Source organism: Lagopus leucura, unplaced genomic scaffold, assembly GCF_019238085.1.
Source record: "Lagopus leucura isolate 7727_CA_CO unplaced genomic scaffold, USGS_WTPT01 Super-Scaffold_73, whole genome shotgun sequence".
NCBI classification, from domain to species: domain Eukaryota; kingdom Metazoa; phylum Chordata; class Aves; order Galliformes; family Phasianidae; genus Lagopus; species Lagopus leucura.
Window position 1 is genome coordinate 52,686,030 of NW_024962252.1, and position 18,189 is coordinate 52,704,218.

Here is an 18,189-nt window from a genome sequence, read left to right on the forward strand (position 1 = left end):
CAGACTTCACACATACATTTGGTGTTTTGATAGGTAAACTCTTCAGAAGAATCTCTCTGCTAACTGGAAATTAATACCCAGTAAACCTGCAAAAACATTCTGTAGGTTTGCAGTACATTATTCCAAGCTAAATGTCACAGAGCATATAAACAGTTTCCACCTTTTAAGCTGAATGCAATGTCTTCTTGTTGGTTGAAATTCAGGCTGTTGTTCTAACAACAAACAAGAAAATCTCCAAACCAGCAACAGAATACAGAGCCAGAGCCAGAGCACTTTGGCAATTACAGTAAAATAAGACCTTCAATAACACAAGTAGCTGCAGTATCTCTGTAAAGTGTACTAATGTGTGCTGTTTTCCCCCACAGCAGAATGCAGAGAGCTCAGAAAACAAAGAAAGGTTATTCCACAATAATCTCCCAACCAAACAATCAACCTTGCCCAAGTATCACTACCATACCCACTACTACACTTCTGTCTGTAGTAGTAGACCACTGCAGAATTAACATGTCAAACTCATTATTTATGCTTAAGGTTTGGAACAAATAACTCATGGTGTCAGCATTCTAAATCAAAATATACTGAAATCCTTGGAAAACTGCACAGAAAAAAAGCCTCTTCCTCATCAGATTGTTTCGTGCAAGTACAGAATTCCTAAAGCCCAAAAGAAATATTGATCTATTTCCTCCGTGCAGATATAAATGTGCACAAATACAAAACATGGATGTGGATAGTGACATTTTGAATCAGTACAACCCCTAAGCTAAGTCCACCACTCATATACAGGTTCTCATCAGCTTGTGAACAACCTTGTTTATAATTTAAAAATACTGAACTCAAAGAAAAACATTAATTTCTTACTGGTAAGCTCGATGGTCGTTCTTGCTGGATTAGGTTCAAGTCTTCATGGTTAGGCTTTCCTGGGGCCATAGGGGGTTGAGATCTGGTTCCATAGCCTTCCTGAGACATGTCCTGCAAAAATAGTTGTAACAGAATTATTAACTTGATTCAGTAATTACAATTAAATTCACTTCACATAAGGGTGAAAATATAATGCTGCAATGAAAAAATCAAAAAATAAACACCAAGTTTTTGGTAGTTAAATCTCCTTGGAAAATATCCATAGGTACCAGTATAACTAACACAGTTTTTGAAGAAAACTGATAGAGTGGCAGACAGATGTGCCTACAGGTGGCGTGGAATCAGACCACTGGTAGGCAGACTAACACATGCCAAAAAAACAACAAACCTTCTCAGCCAATGACCCGCTATACTGCAAAAGAGGCATGAGCACAAAGTAGTCAAAACTTTCATCCTACTCTTAGATGAGTTACCAAGCCTTCTGATGAAATACTGAGCCAGGTAGAAGGACTAGACTGCAAATAAAGTTGTAACCCTGCTGCGTCATCAGATGCCTGTAACAATCCTGGATTTACCAACACTATGACTGAGATGGCTTTCAAAAGCTGCCTATCAAGTGGTGGTAAAGATCACATCTGCTGGAGATGTGTTGCATCCAGTGGCTTAGAAGGAAATATTTAATTGAAAGCCGCTCCAAAGCCTGTACCAGCAACTGAGAGATTTTCCTCCCAGTGCAAGCCCAAGCAGTCTTAGGTAATGGTCTGGCACCAGCCTTGCTGCAAAGGGGCAAGTGGGGGCCAAAAAACCCTCTCCCACCCCATATCCCACAGCACAAACTTACTCGACATGCAAGATACTTGCCTATTACAAAGCCCTAGATTCAGGCTTCATTGTAGCTGCTATATTTCACATTAGCAGCTTCTACACTAACTGAGCAAGGAAAACAACTGAAAGCACAGTACCTCCTTCAGCATGGGTAACTGGCAGGGAAAGCTGAAAAACCAGTTCTTGACTGCTAGAAAAAGATATCACACCTTAAAGGTTTCTCTTTGTTGTTTCTAAGTTTTTCGATTCTCTTTTCCCCTTCCCAAGCACACTGGAGGTTAATTTGCTCCAGTCATCCCCTTGCATCTAATGCTTCTATTGACGCCCGCAAGAGGCGGGCAGGGGAGAACAGGAAGGGACAAGGAGCTTTCTCTGTGCCACCCCCACCTGCACCATGCGATCACACTGCTGCTGCTTGCAGAGGCTGCTCTTGCAGTCAAGTGTCCGCATCCACACAAGTCATTGCTCGCACACAGCCTGCACAGACCAGTCGCCTTGCAGAGCAGGAAAGCGTTCTGTCTCTTTCTGAGCTCCGCTGCTGACAGAGACATTTGTTAACAGCCACACTGCTTCCATTCAGCTCCTTCCATTGCTTTGAGCTCTCCTGAGTTACTTCAAGGGATGCAGAAAACTCAGCGAGGCTCATAAAACAAAACCCAGCAAAGCTGGTCGGATGTAAACCCAACAACGAGAGATCCGATCCGCAAGCCTGTGCCAAGCCAAATCAAGAAGCACTTAAAAGGCCAGCACTTCAATGTGGTTACCAGCAGAGGGTAACAATTAGGCTTAGGGGTGACAAAGGCTGATGGCTGAATGATGATTATCCCCTGTGACCCCCCGCATGCCCTCCGCCCAGACCGCCACTTGTCACACAGCTCTCCTGCTGCGCGCACCAGCAGGTTCCTGTGGATTAGTGGCGAGGTTTAAAACCAACAAACGGCACAAGGCCTCCATTCAGCAGCCTTCACCCTGCCACAAAGGAGGAGAAAGGTGCAGGACAGCTTCACAATAGGCAAACAAATGAGCAAACCTCTGCTTTCCCCCTCATTTCAAAACACACGCGCGCACTCGCGCACACGCGCACGGCTGTTGTCCCTGTGCAGATGCCTGTAACAAACCCCGCCACGGAGATCCAGGCTTCCAGGTCACCTTTCTGTGCGCTTCTCTAATTCTTTACAGATGAAAAAACACCGAACAAGAATCATTTGTTGGAACAGCAACAGAAACAAAAGCAAAAATTATCCAGAAACAACAGAAGCGGTTAACAAAAAAAGATAAATGTAATATTTGCTTGGGAGACATCATTCTGGAAACACAATTACTCCTTTTTCTAAAGAGACACTACAGGCTTAGGACAGTTTTTCTGAGAACGAAAAGAAAAGCCAGGAGCCTTTAATTCCTCACCAAGTACCAAGCATGGATTTCCCATTTGCTAAATTTTACTTGAAACCTTGCTCCCTACTTAAATTTCCACGGGAGAGGAAGAGGAGAGTAAAGAGCACAATTTTTCATAAGAAATATCACACGTTGAATGGAATTTACTTTTACCTGAGTACTGAACGCTTTGAGATGTCTTTCCACATACTGAAGTGCACATAAAAGAATGTGAACATTACAGCCTTTGTCTTTTTAATTGCACAACTTCCATAATGCCTTTCTTTCTGACTGTCAAAAAATCAAATTGATTTGCTCAGTTCTAGATTAGGTTTGGAAGCAAATACTGCAGTGGTTGTTATGATGAGGATACCTGCGCACTCCAAATGAGACTGAGACCACACAACTACTGCCCACACTCACTGTAAGGCCACTAGATGCTTTGATGACTGCAAACTTGGGAAGTGGCTCTTGAGAAATGAAAAACTAGTTTGCTCTCTAAGCTTGAGGCACAGGAATCTTCCTGAGGAAATGTGCATGGGACTGTGTGTACAGCTTTCTGTGTTTATACATATGTGCTGTCCAATAAAAACAGTCAACTTACATAATAAACATGATGACAGTTAAATCGTAGCACGTTACACTAAGAGGTTGGTTTCATAACCAATGTAGTGTTTAGTTTCATCCCCTCTGAAAAACAGGAGAGAGAAAATCCCTAGTGCTTTCCTTCAGTTCTTCATGTTGGAAAACGTTAGCATGCAGCATATTACTGAATAGATAAAATGGATTTTGAGAAAGAAATAAAACATAAGGACAGAGGTGTTAGGGTAAATTGTCCATCACTGAAGAAACGCACATTCTCTCTTTCAGTTTAGAAAGGTCATTCTTCTTTCTAGCATCTAGGGATGGATTTATCAGGAAATGACGGGAGGGAAATTAAGGGAACAGGGAACATAATGCTATGTGTGCTACAGACATGGCTAAAAGTCCCCTACTGATATCAGAACTCATCTTCTCCCAAGATCCCTGATTTTTTCCTTTGACTTCCAGTATTTTATCCATCAGTGATACCATCTTTCAAAGCTGTGATTTTTTTTTATCAATCACAGAAAATCCTTCTGCCCATGGAAGACAAGTATGTATGAGTACAACACAGAGGAATCCAAGCTTTCATAAACAGAAGGCTACCAGTTTCCACTCAGAACTTCCCAAACTGGCACCAATCCAATCATATCATAGCTGGTATAGCACAAACTGTCAACAGAGTTGTAAAATAACTAAAAGCAGGGTTTCCCCCATCAGATTTTATAAAAGACGCTGGGAGAAATAATCAGCAAGTCATAAACATGTACTCTACAATATCTGAAGTATAACCTGTGTTTAAAAAAATCTTTATACTGTGAAATAGGTAAGCCAAAAAAAGGAAGAAGGAAAAAAATGAATATGCCTGTGTATACACAGCCGAAAACCTACATATTGGTTAAGTTGTCCAGATATCAATCATTGATAATCATTGTATGATTATGGACAGTAACAATAACCAACTGCTTATCATCCACGGAGCCAGTTATTTACCTCTTGCTCACATGTATTTTTAGCTTGGGCTACATATTGCAGTGGTGTATGGAGCTCATGATGTGTATCCTCATGATGAGGAAGAAAGAGAAAGGTATTTTCTTAGCTCTTGCTCTCTGATATTGTATTTATTTTTTAAACTTTCTGTCTTTAGTTCTGGTATGGAGTGTCACTAAGCCAGAGGTTTGAAGTGAAAAAACTGGGTTGCAGGGACGTCAAAGACTCCTGTTCTTACTTTCCCCAGTCTTGTAGCTGGGTACCAACATCTTACTGTGCTGGGTCTTCACACGGTCACTCTGTGAAAAGGCGCAACTTAAAGCTTGCCAAAGATAAACTCCCTGCCTCCCAGCTTTGTTCATTAAGCAGGACTGGCCTGGGAAAGTTGGGTGTTGCTACCAGTCACCAAATTGCAGCTCAAGTCAACTGCACAGCAACCTTCTGGAGACAGCCACAGATAGACAACCTTTCCCTTTGTGATGAGCAAAATTAGTGTAATGCTTTTGATCTCTAGCTGGACCTAGTTTAAAAAAACTGAATCTGTACACATCTATGTTTTCTCTGCAAAACTGAATGAATGTAGCACTAGGAATGTGCAAAGCCATGTAGATGAAACACACACTTGTTTTAAGTTCTGATAAAGAGATAAGATCTAATTTTGATACAGTTTGAGTTTTTTTTTAAATGGGTAATGAAAACATAGTAAAATCATTAATGTTTTAGGGAAACCACATTTAAAGAAAGGCTGAGTGAGAAATATCACTCAGGCTTCATCCACTTCTATTGCAGCAAACTGCAGAGGAATAACATGGCCACTCCGGAAGGTACGTACCACGACGGTTAAATTGAAGCAAAATAATTTATGGAATATATATAGTACTCTTTACATTTCAAAAGCTCATTAAAAACTATGCTAGTGCTTGTATTCTTGTTTTAGTTAGTTTATCCGTAGAAGACTTCAACTATGAGAGCACTGAATTCTACAGCAATGTGACAACAGCAAAATTGAAACCAAATGTGTTTTTTTTTTCCCCCACACAACCTGAGAATGGAGCTCAGGGCTCAGTTAAACACTCAAGATAAATATACAGCTCTACCATATAAGATTATTTTACTCATCTCTGATGGGATACTATGGAATAGAAAAAAAGGCAAGTGATATGTTAATGGCTATAGAAAGACGTACCTTGTTATCACTTACCAAAGTATCCTTGTGTGCTGTGTCATTAAATAAAGATTAAGACATTTCTCTTTATTTTCATCCTCATGCAAAAAGCTACAATAAAAAAAATATTCCTCACCTAAATGGTACTATATCCCTATACAACCAACCTTGAGCTCAATCCTAATACCTAAATCATCAACTCCCAAGTTGCTCACTGTTTGACAGCACAAGAAAAGCAGCAAAGGACAGCCAACCTGTTAGAGGAATATTGTAGGTAAGGCTGCACTGCACTCAGGAAAAAATGTTATGCCTGGGGCACATGCAACACTGATGTTCATGGAAGCAGGCAACAGAATGCAGCCCTGTGGGAAATGGTCCACAAAGGACAAAGAAGTAGAGAACTTCACCTGAATGCCAGGCAGATGGTCTGCAGAGGTCCTACAGGGCATAGATGGATTCCTGCAGAAGATCCTGGGTCAAGAAGAAATACATCCATGTGCCTTGAACTTTGAAGTTAATGAGTCAGAAAGGGGGGGAAAATAGAAAACAACTAAAGCCTTAGAGAAAAGGAAACTGGTATCTTGCAGCTGAAGAGCACTGTGTTCAAGTCAGCAACCGAGTCTCTTAACTGCACAGAAAAAACAGGTGATGCCAGGAAAGAAAGGCTTGGTAGGTGCCACACTGTAGGTTGATTACAAGTGCAAAACAGTAATCTCCTTCAGCATAACAGTGCATATTTAGGTGCTGAAATAAACTCTGCTCATTATCAGAATACCTAGATCTTTTCAAGCCAAACCGCTACCACCACCAGAATGGAGACAGTTGTCCTGAGGTACACTGAGTACCTGAAGAAATTTGGAAAACCTGCTAGTTTGGATACTTGAGATGCAGACCAGCCATCATCAGAAAGACAGCTTCCCAATCTTCCCCAATGTACTTAATGCCATCTCTTCTAGGATATCTTCACTTGCATTCTGGCAACTTACTGTTTCCTAGATCACTTTTTTAAGCTAATTCAAATATAACCTACAATGGGAACATCATTTTTTTCCCTTCATGATCCCCGTTACCACAGAATGACAACCAAGCTAAGCCTCAAGACACAGGAGGGAAAAAGAAAAAAAAAAAAGTACTTATTGCCTCAACTGTTACAAATTATAGTTACCTTAATTAAGCAAATACATGATTAAGGCTAAGTCCATATGCCATCTACTCAAGAAGCTATTAGAAACTCAGACTATTTAACTATGGAAGGTTGTTTCCCAGTAGAATACACTGAAAATGCACCAAACACACACAGGATCAAAAATAGCGTCCCTCATCCTAGAGGAAGGAAGTTATTTGTTTGGACAGATTAGTTTAAGTCACATATCAGGTAATCTGAGACAACTAACATGAAAGATGAGTCCCTCTTCCTAAACATTCTAGTCCATTTTTACATACGTCTTGTCTATATGGCCTCCAGGAGCCACATTAAGCTAGTGATGCAGGAAGAGCTCGAAGATGAAATCATTCTCTGAAACCCTTATCTTGCTATTCTCCTTCCCCCACTGCTGCATTCCACGGATCACAGAGCATATCAGTAGTGGATTTAATCAGAAACAAGACATTTCTTCTAGTTTTCTTCTCTCATACTTGTAACATTCCACATGAAAAAAAAAACACCCCAAGTTTGATGTTTGTATTAGAATGTGACTTTCACATTGCATAGCCTGATAAATGGCTTTCAATTTTTAATTTACAGGCAAAAAAAACACAACAGTAGAGCTTCTCCTTTTTCTACAGACGTAAAATTCAAGTGTGAATAAAGAGATGATAGCAAACCTGAAGATGTAATCTGGGAAATACAAATATAACTTGGGTAAAGCAAGTATTTTATTTCCACGAATTTTCTCATGTTTACAGAGCTTTTTGAACTTTTCCTAAAAAACCATACAAGACCAGACCATGCAATCACGCTTTCATTTTCTACACCCACTATTTCCTTTCCCTGCCCATCCTTTAAGTGACAAAGCTATACTTAAAAGAAGAATGAACAAAGAAAAGTGTGCTGGCAACTTTCATGTGTCCTATTCTTTCTTTCAGGATGAACCACCACACGAGGTCTCGTGCCACTCAGTGTCCTGCCCTGCCCTTCCTAATGCTCTGAGCTCTTCAGCAGGCCCAAGGCACTGAAGGGGGTTGCCAGCCCCAGAGGAGCGCAGTGAACCCAAGACCGAGCTGAAAGCAATAGAGGGCTGAAGTGGAGCAGCAAGTGGAGCAAATGGAGGGCTGAAGTGGGCAAGAGTCATCTCCAACTCAGACATCTACAGAGGAGGCTCTGGGAGCATACGGCTGGCTGGCAGAAACCAGGTCAAGGGACTGCCCACAGCTTACCGCAAGCTGAAATCCTGCAGCCAGCTTACGGAATAAAGAGAAAAGCTGCACTGAGAGCAGCTGCTACCTCCAGGCAAACAGAGCGAGGGACCCAGAGAAAGGACTTCTGTGCTTCAGGCTGAGAAACATCTTTGCAGCATTTTCTTTGGGGCCTATCTTTATGAACCAAGACTTTACCCGAAGGCTCATGAAAACCTGCAACTCTGTAAGGAAGAGTTGCGAGCAGCTCTGACAACACTGCACTGTGGTCACATCAAACAGGGAATGATGAAGAGCTCTGGTTGTTTGTCTGTTCTTTTGTTTGTTTTCCTTCCCTAAATATACGCCTATATTATGTTACAGGCAACACCTGTCTAACACTAGTTAGTGCATCGGGTTTTTCCCTAGTACTCCACCACAGAGCCTCTTAAAAGAAATGACTGGCGTGAGGTTTGACTACTGTTCAACAACAGAAGAATCCTAAGAAACGGAACCGAAATTAAGATGAAGAAAAGCCTGTAGTAATTTTGGCATGGAGGGTTTTCTCAGCCCAAACCTACTATCTGGGTTGACTGAAATTGTTGAAATGTAAGAGGGTTTGCATGGCACATTTGGGGCTGCTGGAAGCAGAGTATTAACTACATTACTGTCCTCTCTAGCTCTGCAGACTGTGGAAAAAGAGGACCATACGAACACAAGAACCCTTAAATCCAGCCACCACATGGAACAGTTCTACTCCAAGGAGTAGAAAGTGTGCAGAAACTTACAGAAAGAGAACAACAGTTTAAAGGTGGAAGCATCCAGCAAGAGAAGCAATTCAATGGACTGCACAACACAACAGTATAGGCCAGCACAAGCAAACTATTTCTTTCATCTTTATGATAGAAAAGCCTTCAACACCATCACCACAACCACAGTGTTTTCAAGACAGAGTATTCCCAAGTGGGCTGCTGTTGGGAGCAGCCAAGAATGGGAGGATGTGGAGAGCAAATTGTGAAAACTTAAACCTCTTCTGTGACCAGACCACTGGTCTTTAACACATCAATGAAAAACAAAGCAAAAAAAATCAAACCAAAACTGTGACATTCACTAAATGTTGGCAAAGGATTTCTAGGAAATATAAGAACAAGAATCTCTCTTTGTGAAAATGACAAAGCAAGACCTTTGTGAACTCTGTAGGCAGAGAGCCAAAAAACATAAACCCTTTATACCTACATTTCATTTTTTATCTAAAAATATGTATGCAAAAGACAGGTTGTAGATGGGTACTCAGCCATCAGGGAGAAGTGTGAGGATGAGGCTGGACTTTTCCGTTGCCTGATCACTGAGGAACAGCATTCCAAAAGCTGTTCTAAATTGCACTGTAATAGAAATGCAGTAAAAGGGAAGTACTGGAATGGACTTCCTTCCCTGTGTCTGTACATAACATAAGTGCTGACCTATATTCAGATAACATCGTCTTAGCAACAGAATCCCAACTCAAAATGCAAAAAATAAATCAAATGTATGTACTGCAAACATATTTGCATACTAGAGAAAATGTGAGCAGTGAAGAAATACGGTAGTAAGTTTTATGCCAGGAAATATTAACACACTTATTTTCCCCACCTCTGAGGAAAATAATATGTGTTAATTTAAAGACCATAAAAGAACACTGCTGCATTGCAACTGACCGTAAGGTATAATTTACAAGACCACTAAAATTTGGAATATACATTGCTCTTATAGAAAAATAAATCATCTAGATTTTCAGACTTCATAACTTCATTACTTAATTCACTGTACTGTCTCAATTATATTTCAATTTTTTTCTTAGAACAGGGTTTGTGCACTTACATTGTAAAATATTTGCATATGCACACTTGTCTATGAACACCCATTAGATTAATGGATCATAAAGTAAATGGTTATTAAGTGATCAGGTAACTTTTGAAAAACGTACTATTCTGGTTAACTTACAACCAAGTTTCAAAGGTACAGATAAAATTATTTCTGGGATATTAATTTTGATCTCAGAATAACAGTAAAATACTCATTTAATAACAAGGAGAGTTGTAAGAGGAGCAACACTAGTCATGATCACTCATCTCCTAAAACAAAATAGTTTTTTTATCAGTCTGCATTCCAAGAGTTTTACTATCAAGTTAATTAATAGACTCCTACGCTAATATCTAAATGCCAAGCAGTTAATGGCATTGAACTATAAATGGCTTTGTCTTTGCTCTTGTAAGGTTATTTTATAAAGCAAATGCAATTCTATCACTTCAATGATTTAATGCAGGCTTTGTGAGGTTAATATTCCCAAGCAGTTGTAGAATAAAGAACTGCTTTAATTAACCTTCTGTGATTTAAATACTGAAAGAAATCAGAATTTAGAAACTTTAAACAATACCACTGTAACAACAACAATACTACCATTCTGTGGATCAAAGCCAAACCACTAACTGATTTGAGAACACTGAAAAGCACATTTACGCATGTGCATCTCACTGTATTTGTAACCTTGAAAAAGACAGAACACACTTTTCTACACAGAACATACCAAATCCCTGACAGATTTCACATAAGTTTTTCTAGCTGAGGTGAGAAGTCTTTCCATTCAGGATTATTTAATTATAAATACTATTTTCTGGAGTTGGTAAAAAATAGGAGCTGCTTTTGAGCTGCAGAGATTTTTTGTTACTGTTCACTGAACCTACAAACTCGTTGCATGCAAGCAATTGGCTGCTTACAAAGAAGTGGAGAACAGGAGTTAAGACTTCCCTCTTCCCCCAGACTAATTTGCTCTTTTCCCAGTTCAGCAAAGAGGAGGCTCACATTGCCTGTGGTTCTTGACGATACTGTGCGCTAACTTCATTTCAGTACAAGAACAAAAAAAATCCCTGATCAGGACTAGGGCCTCTGTATCATTCATCTTAAAAGCCAATGAGCTGTGATACATGCTTACCAAGTTCAGAACTACAAAAATTAAAAAAAATTCTCCAAGTCTGAAAAATTAACACCAATTATAAATCGAGATACAAACCACTAGGGAAAAAAAGAGAGGGCTTTGACACTCTTCCTGGAATGAGACAAACTGCACAGAACAAACAGCACCTTCCCCAGATGGACAAGAAGCAGCTATTCCCACCAATGGGAGAAGATGTAGCTCAGCAGGAGTCACAGTTTCACCAAACTCCTGGGCTGATTAAGTAAGCTCAGCCAGAGATAAACAGTCGCAGGCTCAGCACTAACTTGGTGTTACTATAGCATCATGCTTACAAGATAAGACTTTATAAAAGCAAAAATTAGACTAGCTGGCAAAGATATCAGTTAAGCATTCATTGAGTACATACCAGTTCAAACGTCATTTGCTGTTCCCAAAAACATTACACACTTAAGAAAGGAAAAAAAAATAAAAAGGTAAAAATTAACTTTATGTACAAATACTGTTCCTAAATTTTTCTCTCTTTTTCCTTTTTTTTTTTTAAATCACAGCACTGTTTAGCAAGGTAAAGAGGCTACTTTTTTTTGGAGGTTTGGCCATTGCTAGCTTGCCTAGAAGTCAAGATTTGAATGCTGGTGTGTGAGTTTGGAAGCCTATCGCTGAAATCCTGCTTCCCCACTCCTTCCTCCTCACAGGTCTATCCAAGTTTCATTACAGATACAAAAATCAAAGCTGTATCCCGATTTTTGATATCTGTCTGATATCCCTAAAGCAGATTAGCAACAAAGTGCTCAGCGTACCAAGGCAGATGTCTTTATTAAAAAAAAAGAACTTATACTGTTTGTTTTTTTTTTTTTCCATGACTCTAAATTCAGGCCCCATGGAGAGGAAGCTGGAAAAGAAAGGAGAAGTAGTTATAGAATAGTAATGTATGATGACTTCGACCCAGCCACTTGCTTGTCCAAGATTTCTCTGCTTGCTATGCACTCTCAGATCTATCTTGTACAAGCCAACCAACAAAGATCCAACAGAAGTAAGAGTTCTTAAAGCTACAGATTTGGGGTTGAATAGTTTAAAGGAATAACTTCTTTGTATTTTTTTTTCTACCTTGGCAAGAAAATTATTGCTTTTAAACAGAAAATAAGCCCAGCGTTTCAGAACAGCATGCAAAGAGGCACTAGACACCTCTGCCGAGAAGAGAACGGAAGCCATGAAGGATTTATGGTGCACAAGAAGCAGTTGCCACTTGCTGTTCATGATGGCAGGCACCAATCTCTTCTGAACATTAAACTTGCTTACGGGTTCTCATATAACTATAATAGCCAACATTCACAAAGAATGCTTTCCTACATGGTTGGCAGCAAACGTCAATTTAACACACAGGCGTGATCTTTTCCAGATTTCCTGTGGTTCATAACACAACAAATACTAAGAGCAGCCACTCATCTAGTGGTGGATGAGTACAACACAAGAGTTAGAGGACAGAAGGATAAACAATCCTTATTATAACTTTAAGCCTTGGGCAGCTGCACGTTACATGTAAGCCCCACGTCTAAATTCTGCAGGAGGTCAGACTGAACTATGGTGCAGTCGAATGCTAATTTTGTGTCAGTTTCTAATAAAAGAGTGGGGATTTTATTAAGAAGAATAATTGAGTTTAGGTATAAAGCTTTAATTTGTACTCGTTGAGAACTATCTGTGTTCTTACTATATATAAAAAATACTAATGTATTTTGATATTTGCATGCTACGCTATTGTTCCTAACTTACAACAATGGCATTTTTTGTACTATTACACCCCAAAACAGCTTGCCAGCATTAATTACTGTGCTGCTTATTTCACTGTTAAAGGAACTTTAGCAGCTCGTGTGAAATTGGAAAACAAAACTTCATCCTCATGGTACCAAAATCACTTCAATAATTTGACGCATTTTGCCACAATACAGTTTGTTCTGTTTTCATGACAGTCATACAGCTTGGACATGAAAACAGATTAATTAGTTTCACATTTTGTTCACATTTTCAAAGACTGTTTCAAACGGGGGTAATGCTGTCTCTGTCCCACCTTGCACTGACTCAGCGCTACAAACAGATGTCCGCAGGGAACATTTCCACAACAGTCTCAGGCTGCCGACTGAGACCAGCTCAAACCATGCTGCCAGTTCAGAAACAGACCTGAGATTTATGACTCTCAGAGCCCCCTGAACAGAACCAAGTCAATTTATTCCAGTCATTAGTACTGAAACAAACATTTTATGAAGAACAACATGGCTCCTACAAGAGATCTGTCCAATGTATGGCCTCTTGTAGCAGCCTTCAGAGCAGCACCCCATCGCTGTTTTCCCACCCCTGTGGCCCTAAGCCTGGGCTCTCTGCACAGGGTTACTCCTGAATGGCACACAGGTCTGTCGCGTGCAGGCCTCAGCAGAAGAAAGCAGTCCCCCCCATCCTGCTCTGACTCCTGCTTTCTATGTGCAGAAAGCTGTCCGTAGGGCACTGGAAGAATGTGCTGATCCACACAGGATACCACATCACAGAATATCTGCGACCCCACAGGATAGTGCTTCCTTCTGCAGAGTCTTTGGGGTAGTGCCCAAGCGAGGCACGTGTGTCTTAATGCATTTACATGGGCAAACAGTGATAGGGCATGGGAAAATGGCTTTAAACTAAGAGAGAGGAGATTTAAGTTAGCTGTTAAGGGCAAATTCTTTACTCAGAGGGCAGTGAGGCACCAGCACAGGCTGTTCAGAGAAGCTGTGTGCCCCACCCCTGAAGGTGCTCAGGGCCGGGTTGGATGGGCAGCCTGAGCTGGTGGGGGGCAGCCCTGCCCATGGCAGTGCGGTTGGGACTGGGCGGACTTTAAGGTCCCTTGCAGCCTAAATCATTCTGCAATTCTATGATCTCTCTTCCCTTTGCCCAGTGGACATGAGCATTGAGTTAACACAGATGGGAAAGACGGCTCTCCACTGTAAGCTCTAGGGTTTGGGTCAGCTTTTAGAACTTATTTAAATAAAATGTGTTAGCAAGGGCATCTTGTTTGTTTGCTTGTTTATAAAACATTTTATCCTTTTATTTAAAATGAGCCTGAAGGACGTGACTGTTCCTTTAAGGCATTTCTTAAAAAGTCACAGTAACCACAAAGGAATGGTTTAAAACGACACACACATAGCTCTTTGTGCACACTTAACCAGGAAGAGCAATGCTGCATAAAGGTTCAAGCACCTGATCCACGTTAAGGATCTGCCACACCTTTTTCTCCTTTCAGTCTGATACTTGCCTTTGAGAACAAGGATCAGCATAATTTTTGCTCCAACCTGAAAATCAGTGAGAAGAAAGCTTCCAGGAATGCTTCAAACAAAAGATGACTTCAGGATAACAGTAATGGGTGTAGAATAAAATCACCATTTTTGTTCTAACAAGGTTGAGATCATAATTATTTTTTCAGTTCTGCTTTTTCTGTCAAAAAAAAAAAAAAAAATGATAGGGTCCCAACTCATAGAACAACATATTAAATCTGTAAGGTATGATCCTTTCTCAATACATACAAATACATGCTACATAAAACAATATATAACACAGCTATTTCAAAGCTACTTGGAAAGTATAATAACCCAAAATACACATCAAACTATCTTAACAAAATAATGTTTAATGATGACAGTTTAAGCTTGCGATTACATTACATCCTTGAGAAAAAAACAGCACTACTAGTTATGGCAAAAGATTTAAAACTGCGAAAACAGCTGAAGCGTTTATTCATTTATATGCTATTTCAAGATGAAAAACCCTGCCAAGGGCAACACTCTAGTAGTATAACACATCCTTCTCTTTTTTTTTTTCTTTTAAAGAGCACTAAAGGTTAAAAAAAAAAGTGTTAAAAAGCACGGAAATACCTACATCTACTGGCAATATCTAATGATCAATGAATCTGATGCTCCTTCAATAAATGTGCTTAAAAATAAAGCTCTTCCTTTAATGTGTTTTACACAGCAGGTCCTGATTTGAAGAGGAGATGACTGAGTCTGGCTTACAATACAGCTGTGTAATAAACTATGCCAGTATTAGTATCAAATCACCCCTTAAGAAACTTCCTTTCTGCCACCAAGCGATCCATTTTACAAAGATCTGAACAACTTACAGTTTAAACATTCAAATAAATTCCATTCTCCTTCTTCCTCTCTGTATTTATTTCAAGAATGAGAAGCCACTAGTCGCTGGAGCAGACCCAGAAATTATTTTATCCGTTTACTTTTATTGACAAGATTGCATATTGCATCCAAGTGAGTCAAAGAAAAGGAGCAATAGCCTCATACATCCACAATACGTGAGAAATGGAGATGAGAACCAATTCAAAGGCACAACACAAAGAATTACACCTGACTGCAGCAGCTCACTCACATTCTAATAGTGCAAAAATACATTATCTGTATGAAACTTGGTATCAGTTTTCTTCACATAATAAAATAGTCAGTTCAACACACTGCAGGATTTCACATAAAATGAAACTGGTGGCACATAAAAGCCCACCATCAGCCCAGAATAAACCCTACTTCCAGTTTGATAGTCTCCAAAACAAACACACTGGCATAAGCCTACAAGGGAAACAGAAAATACAGTAGGAAAAAGAAGGCAAATTACTGAGCAGTCCCCTTTCTCTAGTCTGGACTCTGTTATCTGGAAGTAAAACCTGTTGAATTACACTTCCATCACAAAGTATGTAGTCACGGGGATGGCTTATTTACCCTGAAATAGGACATTAAACTTCCGCAACTCACAAATGCTCCTGTTACAAGCAAGTTCAACTTTCAGTCTATAAGGAACTGAATAGGATTCACAGATGCCTACACAGACTGAGTCAGGAAAGCTGATCAAATTGCACAGGGCATACTCTTATTTGCATTTGAGAATACTTTAATATCAGTTAAGACTTATTAAAAGTTTCGTAATTGAATTTTCTAATCAGCTCAGTCAATCTATATGTCTTGAGGAGAGTAGAGTGTGCAACTTTTTTTTCTGACAGCAAGTGAATGAGAAGGATCCTCTTAGGCATTTTCTCCTACCTCAGTACCTACGAGTAAACAAATCGTGTTTCTCCCTGGCCATAAAGTGGAGTGAAAAATAATTTCTGTTTACCTGTTTCTAACTGGGAGACTTTGTGCCACCCAAACTTCAATAATCGTTCACAATAATTGTATTCTTTTTCCTAAATTAATACTTTTTTTTTTTTTTTTTCTCTTCAAAATCATTTTCCTTGTCAAGAAGGCAGGCAATCATAGTAAGCATTTTCCAAGACTGGGAAATAAAAGAATACCTCATTTTAAAGTTAATGAGCATTTGGGCATCATTCAAGGAATAGATCATGAACCACGTAAATGGTCTTCAAATTCAGTTTTCCACTGTAGCAACAGAATGAAAGGAATATCCTAGTATGACAGTCAACTAAATGAATGCCTTTCATGTTACTAGCTACCTTGAGCAGCACTGTCCTTTTATTCATACCTCCTTACTGATATAACTTCATCTGTTGCCACATTTAATATTTAAGCTGTAAACGTTTTGGAGGCAAAGACAACCTTTTTTGTTGTTGTGTAGAACACTTTGGATAATAACGTACTAAACCACAGATGAGGCTCCCAGGAGCTACTTCTTTATTATTGGCCATACTCTCTAGGATGAATACTTGTAGTTTACAGCTTACCTATGATTCCGACTAGCCAGTATGTAGCAAAAATGTCTTCAGAGGACACGTTCCCTTCTCAAGGCCAACATGCTGAAAGTATCAACTTGTACATTCCTCAGAATTGGTGCAATTCAGTAGTAGGACTTGCTAATGCCAATTTTGATCACAATAAGCAACAAGAACCAAGATTTTTTAAAAGCGGTTAGCAGAGTACAGAAGACAGGAATTAAATTCATTTGCAAGCCAAAAAGAAGAACAGAACTAAGGATGTTAAGAACTAATGTTAAGAACTAATAATTAGTCCTTGTAAGATTGAGATTGCCTCGCATTTTCTAATTGACAGTATTAGATAAATAGGAAATGGTGTTTTAAGAGCAGGGAGAGAAATCAAAATACGCTAACTGGTGCAACCGACATTGTATGGTTTTATAGTTTATTTTTAAATTAGAATATATGAAACTAATACTAAAACAGCCATGAAGCCAATCTGGAGATAGGGAAAAGAAAAGAAGCAAGACCAAAGGTGTTACAAACTACTGCTTTTATCTCTAATGAGGCTCAACAACAAGGAACTGGAGACAGGCTGCCCAGAGAGGTTGTGGATGCCCCGTCCCTGGAGGTGTTCAAGGCCAGATTGGATGGGGCCCTGGGCAGCCTGGTCTAGTATTAAATGGGGAGGTTGATGGCCCTGCATATGGGAGGGGGGTTGGAGATTCATGATTCTTGAGGTCCCTTCCAACCTTGGCCATTCTGTGATTCTGTGAAATAACTACATTAGATTTTTACTTTTATATGAAATAGTTGCATCTACACATAAAAACTGCCATGAAAAATTTCAGGTGTCATTCCCAGACTGAAGATTACCAAATGCAATGCTGTGTCATTACTCCTTACCAACAATCTGCATTTGCAGATTCAGGCAAAAATGCAGAGACCACAGTTTCATGCTTGGTGCCTGGATTTAGACAACCAGATCCTCAGAGTAGTAGTTTGGATACAACAAGGCTGCTATCTTCTACCTGTGAATCTCTCCCTGCTTTCTTCTTCATCTAATATCCCTGAAGTCTGCACTATATGGGAGGTTTTATTCCCATTTTGCCTTTATCCTCTTCTATGATTCCTGCTCTTCTACAATACTCTCCACTTCACAAACTCTCACTTCACAGGCTAGGTTAACAACAACAACAAAAGTTGGGATGAATATCAGCAGATTTATCAGTATCTTGTTATTTCATAAGTCCTGTATAGTCAGCATGTATTCTATACCTCTAAACTAAAATACTCAATCCATTCAACTGACAGTATTTAAAATATGAAGAAGTGTCCAAGGCAGCAAACCTACTTCAATTTCACAAACTGTGACATGTAGACCAGAAGAGCTGTTTTTCTTCTCTCTCATAGGCTGTATTACTAAGAATTCACCTACTAAGATTT

The 18,189-nt window shown here is 39.6% G+C and overlaps 1 protein-coding gene across 3 annotated transcripts in view; it reads right to left on the reverse strand.

The window, feature by feature from the left end:
• Positions 1-18,189, reverse strand: part of ARID1B (AT-rich interaction domain 1B) — a 316,305-nt gene that overhangs the window by 221,939 nt on the left and 76,177 nt on the right. For all 3 annotated transcript variants that reach the window (XM_042895357.1, XM_042895359.1, XM_042895358.1), the window contains exon 4: positions 859-969. In XM_042895357.1, the coding sequence (XP_042751291.1) occupies positions 859-969 (111 nt within the window). The remainder of the gene's footprint in view (positions 1-858; positions 970-18,189) is intronic.